The sequence below is a fragment of the Hakea prostrata genome, chromosome 1 (genome assembly GCF_041222555.1).
Source record: "Hakea prostrata isolate BN-2017 chromosome 1, UWA_Hpros_2, whole genome shotgun sequence".
Taxonomy (NCBI): Eukaryota; Viridiplantae; Streptophyta; class Magnoliopsida; order Proteales; family Proteaceae; genus Hakea; species Hakea prostrata.
The window spans coordinates 80,236,842-80,248,160 of record NC_142600.1 but is presented as its reverse complement, the minus strand read 5'-3'; the positions used below and the strand labels follow the sequence as shown (position 1 = coordinate 80,248,160).

General features: G+C 45.2%; 1 protein-coding gene across 1 annotated transcript; it reads right to left on the bottom strand.

Moving 5' to 3' along the window:
• Nucleotides 1-6,756: 6,756 nt before the first annotated feature.
• LOC149030409 (uncharacterized) lies at nucleotides 6,757-7,538 on the bottom strand. Its single transcript, XM_089145162.1, has 3 exons — nucleotides 7,166-7,538; nucleotides 7,006-7,064; nucleotides 6,757-6,894 (listed from the first exon to the last, which is right to left on the bottom strand). Exons 1-3 carry the CDS (start codon nucleotides 7,536-7,538, stop codon nucleotides 6,757-6,759), a joined length of 570 nt encoding a protein of 189 aa, XP_089001288.1.
• Between the last annotated feature and the right edge of the window lie 3,781 nt (nucleotides 7,539-11,319).

Below are 11,319 nucleotides of genomic sequence, written 5' to 3'. Positions count from 1 at the left end.
CTTCACAAATCCAAATTTTGCGCCATAGAGCGCGAACCAACATCCGTGATAGGAAAACCAAAATCAGAATGAGGAAGAAAGAGATATCGTGATGTAAGTCCATTATTCCTTGCACTGCAAGCCCGATCTCATCCACTTGAAAATTCGTGTAAAAGTTGGTAATTCGACGGCACTAATAGAGTCGTGAGTTCCGCAGTTCTGGGAGATAATTCCATAATTCACTGGATATTTTCAAGGGCTTTACTTATTTTAAACAAGTACTAAGAAACCAAAAACCAATCTCTCAACATTTTATCGAGACGGAGTCAACTTAACACAAACTATACCGCCTGGCGCGAGGCAAGAATGCTCGACTAGGAGAATAGGAAAGACTTGGTCTATAATCCGTGTCCTCGTTCCGGCTATAGTCCATTCATTAGCAAGCCATCTTCTACGTAACATGATGGTACCACTTGCTTCCATCCGGCTCTTTAATAAGATTCGATTGCCTTTGAATTCTATGATTCCCCTCAGCCTTCAACAGGAAATGTGGAATGCTCACTACCTGGAATTCTCCCGCCTATCACTATCAGTATTGCGCTTCCCAGGAAGAGACTACTCGATGGGGGCTGAAGCCGATACCTCACTATCTGTTATGTACGTGAAACAACCATCAAATAATAGAGGCCGTCAACCAACGCTTTCGGGGCTTTCTTCTCATTCGAAAGAGTGAGATTCTTCTTCGAGATGGGGATTGGAAATGCTTCTATGCGAGATTGCCCTCCACTCATTGCGGGTTTCTATCATAAGGAGGGGCATTATTCGGAAATTGGCGATTAGCATGTTGTGGTTGAGGTGGGTTTAGCCCAACCATCGGCTTCTGGACCGACAAGTAAGCCTTGCATGTTCCGGCATCTGCCCCCCTATTACTATTAAATAAATAAAAAGAGTAGGCATCTCTATAAACCGAGGATTGGGGAGGGGCGGGCTTGGACATAACAGAATTTGCGGGAGTTTCTCATAGCGGCGATCTCTCTTCACCGGCGTTAGATGGCTCACTACCAAGTCCAAGTCTCAGGCAGGCAGGGCCAAGTCCTTATTTGAAGGAAGGCTCGGTTCAATACGTCAATCGACGAGGTCTCTTAGTCCGACCTATTGTATATCTTAAAGATTGACGAATGCGCACCCCATAAATGATTCAATCGACCATCCCTCGGGTTTAGGTTTCATATTCCATGTCTGGTTTGGTGCCTCAGAATAGGCTCAGAATCGAATAGGGTTGAGGCGGGGGCAGATATCGATCTCACTAACCTTGATTGGAATCAACACCCCTTGCCGGTGGTACTGGTTTCGTGGGACGACCAAGCAACTCGGCAACAAAAGAAAGCACAGCCCTTCTCCCCTAAACCCTCAACTCATTAGGGTGTGAGCGCCTTGCCCTCAACTCTCCGATGCTTACTTCGAGGTCTTAGTGCAGTGAAAGCGGGATCGATGCTTATCCGAATAAGAGGAAGGTCTCACTACGACCATCCATTTCAATTCAAAGATAGAGGTTTTGCCACATGTCCCTATATTATGTATTAAGAACGAACTGATATGGAAGGCACGGCATATTATCCAATGATTGGTTTTCGAACATCGGCTTCACCATCTATTAGGGGTGACCATGGGATTTTTATGCAGCAACCCCTAATACAGCCCGGTTCGATCCCCACTATTAGGAAAAGGGAAGAGCATGATTAGCTTGAATCGAGAGCTGCCACTTCTACGTGATCAAAGCTAACTATTGCAAGCGGGTCGATCTAACTCAATCAATTTCCCACTAGCCCACTAGATAGTAAGGCGTCGGGTTGAAGGCGGAGATGCCCTTATTATCCGCAGACGGCGAATCATCAATCGATGCAGAATGCAGAAGGGGAGTATAGAGTTGGTGCGGGATGGGGAGGCCGCGGAGAGGAAGAAATGGCTGGTACGACCGGTATACTGAAGGTTGGGTTCCCGCTGCCTACGTCTCTGTATTGTCTGACCATGGATCTCGGCAGTACAGAGGGAAGTATGCGCGAGCTTTAGTATCATTGATCCATCGGGCATCCTGAATCGTGACTTTCTTTATCCATAAATCTCTTATTCTACTATACCTATCCTTAAAGTTCTTTTGAGTTCCGTTTCGTCTCTATCGGCGGTTCAGTGGAAAGAGCAGAATACTACCTATCTTGGTTTAGGCTAAGCCGCTTATAAAAGTCTCCCTCTTCTAAGTCTTTCTCAGTTCGAAACTAGTTCTCGAGCAGCTCTTAGTATGATTCTTCTGATTCTGGGGTTGATCACGGACTCTTGGAAGGGTAGCGGTGCCAGCTTTTTAGTCCGACATTGCTAGTGCTAAATCCTATGGCTTATCAGTTCTTAGAATGAGTATGCTATTTAGTATCCAGAACATGTGTGTTATATCCGCCAGGCGGTACAGATGTTGATATCCGTTGCATGTCTTCTTATCCTTCAACTCCACCTACTCCTAATAAGAAATAACAAATAGGTGGTTTCTGAGTTTCATAGTCTTTTTTAATAATCTTTATATAACGGGTCGTCCTTGTGCCCGACGGAGAAAGGAAGCCTGATTGAGTTCGTTCAGGCATACAGGCAATGATTGCCCCTGGTCTTACGAGGGCTATTGGTCAAGACAAGCTTCCTCTTCTGACCTTCCTCTACCCCGATGTCGAGCCAAGCTACCTCTTTGCTTCCTTACCTCCTCCATGTCCTCTTTGACTCTTGCTTTCTGTACCCCTTGCTTACGATCCGAGAAAGCCATGGCTTCTTGCTTCACGCATTCTCTTTCCCGCCTCTCAACTTCCCTTGCTCTGTCTGGATAGGATAGCCCATCTCACTTCACTCGCCTTTAGCCCCCCTACTATTCACATTAGCCCATGTTCTAGTACCACTCGATAGTCTGCCACCTGGAGCAGAGAGCACTTCCTATTTGAGAGAAGAGAACCACCTGGTAATACGAAGAGACTCTTCGGAACCGAAGGAATACCACTCAAGAGAGCAACCACGGGACCCATGCTTTCCTTCCTACGCGCTCCTTCTATTGAGCTAGCCCAGCTTCTTCTGTCCGAAAAATAGGATCAATTGTTGGTCGAGCTGATCTACGAGCAAATAAGGAACTCCAGAGCTAGCGCGAATCCGTTGCGCTAACGCACGCGCAACTCCTTCTTGCTTGGTCGAGAGTAAGTCAGATTCAGATTGGCCCCTGTTGAGTTTTGGTTTTCTTGCTGGCTTTGAAAAACCACCTTGAGGTTGAAAAAGGATTGGCGGATCACCTCTCAGAAAGGGAGGGACAGAGGGGCACCATGCAAGAGAGACGGAGGAACTCAGTAGGGAAGCGGGGAGAGAGAAGAACCTGAGAGATGAATTGAAGAGGCACCATCCATCCCTAGGGCAGGGTAGAGTCTCAGACGGAGGCAGGCCACCCTGCTAGAAGGTTTTTTAAATCCTGGCCTTCTTATGAGTAATCATGAATTCTGATGTTATTAGTTTAATAGTCTGAGGAAATGCGTACCTCGATCGCTTCACACCCCGGCGGTCTCTATGGCCTTATGTAGTCCGAAGGCCTCTTTAAATCTGTCGATAGAATGTCTATCTGGTGTCTTAAACGCTTACTTAACACAGTGTGAAGCGAGCTCAAAGACCGTTTACTTCATATTCAAGTGGTTTCGTATTACTCTATTTGATCTGTCGTCCTCCTCATTATAGAGATATAGGGGGGCTAGGCCTGACCCCTAAGCCCTCTATACAAAACTGGAAGTAACCCACCCAAATCAAGAAAAAAGATTAGACAATCAAGCATTACATTCACGAATAGAAGGGAGTCCTAAGCGATCATCAAAAAACGCCAGCTTGACTGCGTTTGGAAGTAGAGATTGATCCTCGAATCTTGCTGAGACTTGATTATTAGATGCTTCTTTGGCAAGCGCGTCAGCCACCTGGTTGCACTCTCTATAGGCATGAGAGACCGTAGCATTTAGAATATGAATTTTTATTTTGTATATCTCACCAGAAATACCATAGGTGCCAATTATTGCAATGATGAGCATTGATTTGATTAATCAAAAACATAGAGTCACATTCCACCACTATGTTTGAGAGGCCCATTTCCCTGCAAAGCTTTAGTCCTTCTAAGAGAGCAAACAATTCAGCCAGATTCTATTTCAGATAACCCAGATAACCATAGTAGGAAGCAAAACATAAGATCAGATCACCTTTGTCATTGCGAGTCACTCCTCCTCCACCACTGTTCCCTGGATTTCCGCAGCTGGAGCCGTCTGTATTTCACTTTTTCTTTCCTCTCGGTGGTTTACACCATCTCAGCAGCCGCATCTGTTTACGGGGAGGGATCGAATCCACTAAGTTTAGAACTTCACATCTTCTTTTTTCTGAAGCTGAACACGGCATCTTGGGATTCATTTACCTTCCAATGTCTTTTTGCCAATTTAGCAACTTCATCTTTAGTTGCAACGGATTAGATGATCTTCCTTCAAAGACCAAATGCTTTCTTTCATTCCAGATCATCCATAAAGCGATAGACGGAGCCAACGAAGCAAGAATGCCCACTCTTGAGTGAGATCTGAATCTACTCCACCAGTTACAGCACCTCTGTATCAAGGATTCATTATCAATTAAGCCGAAACTAAATACAGCGGCCAACCAACTCCAGATCATTTTAGCCAAGTCACTGCTTATGAAAAGGTGATCAACATCCTCAGTCCCTTTATTCAAACAACATCTGCAGGCCGAGGGTAAGGCCACACCTACTTTTTGTAGATTAGAGTCGACCGGGATCTGGTAGTTAATGGCTTTCCACCTTTTTATCGAAATTTTGGATTTTGAGAGCTTTGAGCTTTGTTCCACAGTTTGGCCGCCCAGCTAACTGATTGATTTTGATTACGGCAATACTCCCATGCTGATTTGACCGAGAATTCCCCAGTTGTATTTAACGACCAGACTAGTCTATCCTTAATGTTAGAGTGAATCGAAAAGGACTTAGGAGCATTCTCAGTAAGATAGGTGATTACCTCATAAGGTATCGTAGGATGGGCCCAAGTGCCATCAGATCAGGTTGGAAGACTTCTTTCACCTTCACTGCAGCATTTTCAGGAATTGTGAATATATCCATAAGTGGAGTCCCATTAACCCAATTATATCGCCAGAAATCACAATCACCAGTGTCAATTAACCATCTACGTTGGGCCAACACATTCGGCAACACGAGAGCTATGTCTTTCCATAATGACGAATGGTAAGGCCTGACCTCCGCTGCACTTGGGTGTAGATTAGAAATAAATTTCTTCCACATAAAATCAGCCCAAATCCCCTCCCCCTTTAGAAGTGTCCAACCCATTTTGTATCTGAAGCTCTGTTGTATATCTGCCATCCTTCTCAGGCGCGGAACGCCCTCCTTTATTGGTCTGCACACCCTTTCCCAACTGATCCAATGGTGTTTATCACCATATTCCCCTTCTCCCCAGAAGAAGCTCGCCATGATTTTTTCAATTCGCCGGGGGACAGATGCAGGTACAGAGATAGATGCCAAGATATGTATGGGAATACTATAGATGACATGCTTGAGGAGTGTTAACTTGCCGCCAAGAGAGATGAGCTTTGCCTTCCATCCCGCCAATTTTGCCTGTATCTTATCAATTTAAAAGCAAAAATATTCAAGCTTTGGTCTGCCCTTTATGATGGGTGCACCAAGGGCGTGAGGAAAGGCACGCGAGCTCTTTGGAAACCTGTACAGGACTTGACTATAGAGGCTCGGTTAGGTGGGGCTTTGTCTGAGATGAAAAAGCAGCTTTTTTTATGGTTTTTTCATTTCTGTCCCGAGGGGGCCGGAGGTCCCACCGAATAACATCCATAACTTTCTCTTCAGTCGATTTCCTGCCATTGCAGAAAACTATGGTATCATCCGCATATAGCAGATGGGATATGATTCCGCACTTTCTTGGCACTTTGTAAGCACAAGTTTGTTGCTCCATGAAGAGCTTGGTCAACCATCTACGTTGGACCTCTTCCGCAAAAATGAATAAAGTGGGGGAGAGGGGGTCACCTTGACGAATTCCTCTGGTTGGTGCCCAAGAAATGGCCACATTGACAGCCGTTTACCATGACAGAGAACCATGCAGAAGATATACTATTGTTGATGAGCAGCACCATCCTGTCATCGAACCAAAATATCCGAAGGACAGCCAGGAGAAAGTCCCACTCCAATCTGTCGTAGGCTTTCATCATGTGACGCTTCAAGATTACATTATGGCCAAAGCATCTTCTATCAAGATCCTGCACCAGTTCGTGGGCCAAGGCGATCTTTTGCGAGATAGACCTCCCCTGAACAAAAGCACCTTGCTCGGGGGATATGAGCTACGGCAAGATCCTGCAAATACGAGAATGTTTCACTTTAGTAATGATCTTGTAAACAAAGTTACATAGACTGATTGGCCTGAAGTGCGAAAACTCCGTTGGATCCTCCCTTTTCGGAATAAGAGAGATCAATGTTGAGTTGACTGCTTTCGGAATCTTGCCTCCTGAGAAAATTTCTCTCACAGCCGCACAAAGATCCGATTTGATAATGTCCCAGCAGGAAACATAAAAGTGACCCGAAAATCCATCAGGTCCCCGGGTCCCGTCTGCATTCATGTCCACAACTGCCTCTTTAATTTCCTCATCTGATGGCATATTAGACAATAAAATATTTTCCTCCTCAGTTACCAACTTCCACTTTGAGATCACCTAAAGAATGTTCTCATCAATGCTATGCTCTTCAGAAGAATAAAGAGATTTGAAGTAGTCAACTGCCAAGTTTTGAATGGTGCCCATGTCTTCCGTCATAGATCCATCTGCACAACGAGCACGCGTAATCAAAGCTTTCTTCCGTTTCACCATAACAGATGTATGAAAGAATGGAGTATATCTATCCCCTTCCTTCAACCATTTCACTCTCTACTTTTGCCTCCAAAATCTTTCTTCTTGCCAGAGTACCTTCTGGTGATCATCTTTGGCCTTTTGTAGATCAGCCAGCATAGGCTTGATCCGACCAACTGCAACAACAACTCGGCACTATTCAAATTATCCTCGGTTTACCTTGTTGAAAATATTCCCGAAAGAATTTATTTTCCAATCTTTAAGGCGCCACTTCAACCTTCAACACTTACGACAGAAAAATTCAGTTCAGTAAGAGAGCCTTGCATAGGAGCAGCCCAAGAAGAGCGAACACAGTCAAGAAAAGACTCGTCCAGCAGCCACATTTTCTGAAACTTGAACAATCTTGGAAAATGAAAAGGATCAGAATTATGTTGAATCAAAAGAGGGGAGTGGTCCGAAAACATTCTGCTCAAGTGAAGAGTATCTGGTTTGCCAAATGAGAAAGCCCATTCATGATTAATGAAGACTCTATCCAGTCTCGCCCAAATACAGCTTAGGCCAGCCTGGTTATTACACCATGTAAAACGGGAACCAGAGAAAGCAGCATCCACAACTCTCAAGTTGTTAACACACGAGATGAAGTCATCCATAGCAGCTCTATCAGGGGGGCGATCATCTATCCGAGACTAAGGCTACCGCTACCTTAGATCCAAGCCTTTCTTTGAACCATGGCTACCTTACTACTACTACTAAAAGCCCTGAGTATAAATAAAGAAAAAAAATTCTTATCCAATTCAAATTCCAAAAACAACTGGATGAATATCTCATATGCCTTTCATTCCAAGGTTGAATGAGATAAATAGCTCCTTTCTCGGGAATCCTATCAAGAATATGCCTTTATACACATACACAATTCCACATCATTGTACACCTTTCCACACCCCCCAATGTCAGACCCAACGGTTGTCAGACGCCTCATAATCCGTTGTTTTGGGAGGGATATAATTCGTTTGGTAGTAAGGGTGGGTCTCATTGGTATTCATAACAATCATGTAGTTGGAGCTAATCGGATTCTTGGTTTCTGGGAATAGATATCATCATGTGGAGAGGATCGAATAATGAAACTAGTCTGCCGCCCTTGTATTAATGGAAGAAGCTGTGTACCGGGCGCGGTGCGTTGGAGTTCTTGATCGAGACCTAGTGGAGCCCGGGGTAGGCCACTTAGACGTAAAGGGGGGCGACGTCGATCATCCGTCACGTCGGTATCCGTATGGTACCGTGGTCACCTCTAATTACAGTGGCTGTGTTGAGATGGAGAAAGCGACATTGCTCCAGAAGTTGCCTATGTCGGTCGAATCTACGATCCTCGCGTTACACCTTCTCTTTGTGCTTGCTCTAACCGGGTTCAGATTGAAGTGGACAAGCATCAATCAACTATCGTCCTCGACCTGTATGCCAAGCCTTCCCCAGTTTCTGTCCTTTGACTTGGAGCTATCTGTTCGGCTCATTCTGGATCAACGGGTGCTTTTAGTATTCCATAACCTTCAGCGCGTCTCCTCTCTTCCGTCTTTAGCCCTCTTAAACGCTAGGTGCCGAAGGTTACTCCCTGCCAGTGTGTTTGACTTCTCTCCTAACTAGCTTGCTACCCGGGAAGCTCCTCTGCTTGTACCTCCTTGCACTCAACTGGTTTGGCATAGGGGGTTGCTGGGGGTAAGCACACTCAAGTCATAAGGGGGAAAGCTTTCCTGGGCCTGACGGCGCCCGGGGCCTTCCCAGCACACTTTCGAGGCTCGCCCCGGCACCCTTTGGTTCCTCCTGTCCCTCTTCTGAACCAGGATTTACGGTCTAATTCTGAAAGTTTCATTTACCTGTTTTCATCAGGCTTCCTACTTCACGATCGTATCTCCCCTATCCGCCAGGAAGTACGGGTCCCGGTCCCCCTTAGACGTAAAGGGCCCTCTTTTGTGCCCTATTTGACGCTTTTAGGTTCCGGTCCCCCGTGTGCCTGACGACCTCTCCTATCGATTTAGTCTGCTCTTTCGACTCGAACGGGTAGCTCTCGAAAAGGGGGAAGTTGATGATTTTTTTGGGGGCGGTCCTTTCCCTCTTCCCGTACTTTCTAGGCACTCTTACGTCCGCCGTTAGCTCGGGGGGATTTTGGGTTGGCGATCTCATCTGTACTCTTTCTCTCAGATGTATTGACACAACCCACACCCCCCTTACTCCATAGGGGACCGAACTTGACTCCTGTGAAACAAGCGGCCAGGAAGTTCAGACCCGCACAACCTATCACTTGAGGCATAAGTTGAACAATTATTGGCTGCCAACTTTATCCGAACTGAGAAGCATCCAGATTGGTTAGCAAAGGTCGTGCCGGTAAAGAAAAAGAATGGGCGGATTCGTCTTTGTGTCGATTTCCGGGATCTCAACAAGGCCTGTCCCAAGGACGATTTTCCCCTGCCCAATATTATGATTTTCATTGATCATACGGCAGGGTACGAGATGTTTAGTTTCATGGATGGATACAGCGCGCTTCGTCCTACCTAAAAATTAGTACGAGATCGCTTCCTTCCCTCCCTTTGAAGTGCATTTATCAGCTCCCCGAGTCAGACGAAAGAGGGCGAAAGGCCCACTACTTCTTCATTCATGGCCTATTGATTTGTTTGATTTATCTCCCTCATTCGACCTGAGGCAAAAGCGCCAGTCATACAAAGAAAGGTTCTATCATGCAATGCATAACGGGCGGGCCTCCTATGGATTCCTCCAACTCAATGAATGAAGGGGGGAGTATGAGGTAACGTAGTTCTATATGAAGATTCAAAAAGGAAAAGGGTCAAACCATATCTTACTGAAAAATCTGACTGAATGAGGAAGAGCTCTTTATGTGGTCTCACTTTACCACCATCTGAAATGCGCGAAACTTCGATTGGTGGAAGCCAGTCCATGAAGATTCTCCCTTTTCTTACGTGCAATTCCCCTCTTTCGGTAAGCATCCAGTATCTCAGCAAATGAACATTTCTCTAAGCTTATCCTGTAGCTTATACGTCGTTTGAAAGCTGCTCCAAGGATCCAACGAATAGCTAAGGTTTGTTGACGATCCCTGGCTACAATCCCAGGGACATCATAAATAGTACCTGCGACTCCTACTTTTTCCACTTCGCATATGGGCTTTATATTCTCTACGGCGTCAACCATAAGTTTGATTACATCGCGTTCAGTTCGAGCTGGGCGATGAAAAGTTTGATAAACAATAGCACGAACTCTCGTTCTTTTACCTTCTTTCATGCGAAAGTTGACCAACTTCTTGATCAATTGTTTTTGCTCACCATCCAAGCCCCCCATATAGCTGAGAATTTCCGAGCAATTGGAAGCCGCTTTCGATGACGAGGCCGAGTTATTGATATTACGCGATCGTTACTGTCCATCTTTATCAGCCAACTCCCCTGTTTCCATCTTTCAGAGTCCCATAGCTTTCAACTGAGCGGCAACTAATCCGTAAGCTGTCTTCTTATGATGGGCTGCAGGAGATTGAGAAGAACAAGAGGCTCCTGCAGCCATTCGCGTAGGGTTGTGGCATCCGTGTCCGTGTCGGCAGACAGTTCCAGATCGTTTGAAAGAATGTTGTCTGCAATCTGGGTATCTTCCATTTCAGGAAAATGAACGGATAGCCGCCTTTGCCACGGTCGCCTTTCACACCGATCACGAACTTGCTCTAGAATGAAAGTGTGAATAGAATTTCATTACCTCACGCTGCTGTAGTTCGGCTTCGGGATCGGCGTGGGGAACTTCCGCCGGTTCTGGCGCCAGCGGGGGCGCCTCGTGAGCCGCGTTAAAGATCCCTTGTATAAACTCAAGTAAGTCAATATAAGGCATGCCAAAGACTGTGTCCTTTTCCAGTATCTATAGAATGAGCACTGTGAACTATCTGCTTCAAAAAGATAGTTTAGAAACATGTAAAAAATGAATTATTATTATAATATGTAATAAAATCAATCATTCCTGTATTCTGTACTGATATGAATTTCATTCTCTGTCGACTTACTGACTGACACTGAGTTACTTACGGATTCTTTTTATGAAAAGAAATTTCAAGAAAAAAAAACATGTGGAAGAATTTTTTTTTGCTGAATAGCTGTCTTTCTTTTAGAGTTGCTTATGGAGTGAAGTGACTGCCTCTCACCCGAAAGGCAGGAACGTAACGTCCTTTAAAGCGCATATGAGTAGTCATTCCTGTTATGAAGAGGCATTCCCCTTTAGTTTGCAATGCATTTCTAAGCTGCTTTCTTGCGATGTACTGATACACCCGTCTGGTCGGCTCGTGTCTCTTCTGGAAGTCGATAGTGAACTTCTCAGAGAAGCCCATAGCTCTATCAGACCCTTCTTTTTTTTATTTGTTGAACATCGAATTTGTTCCAATAATAGTTTATGCAG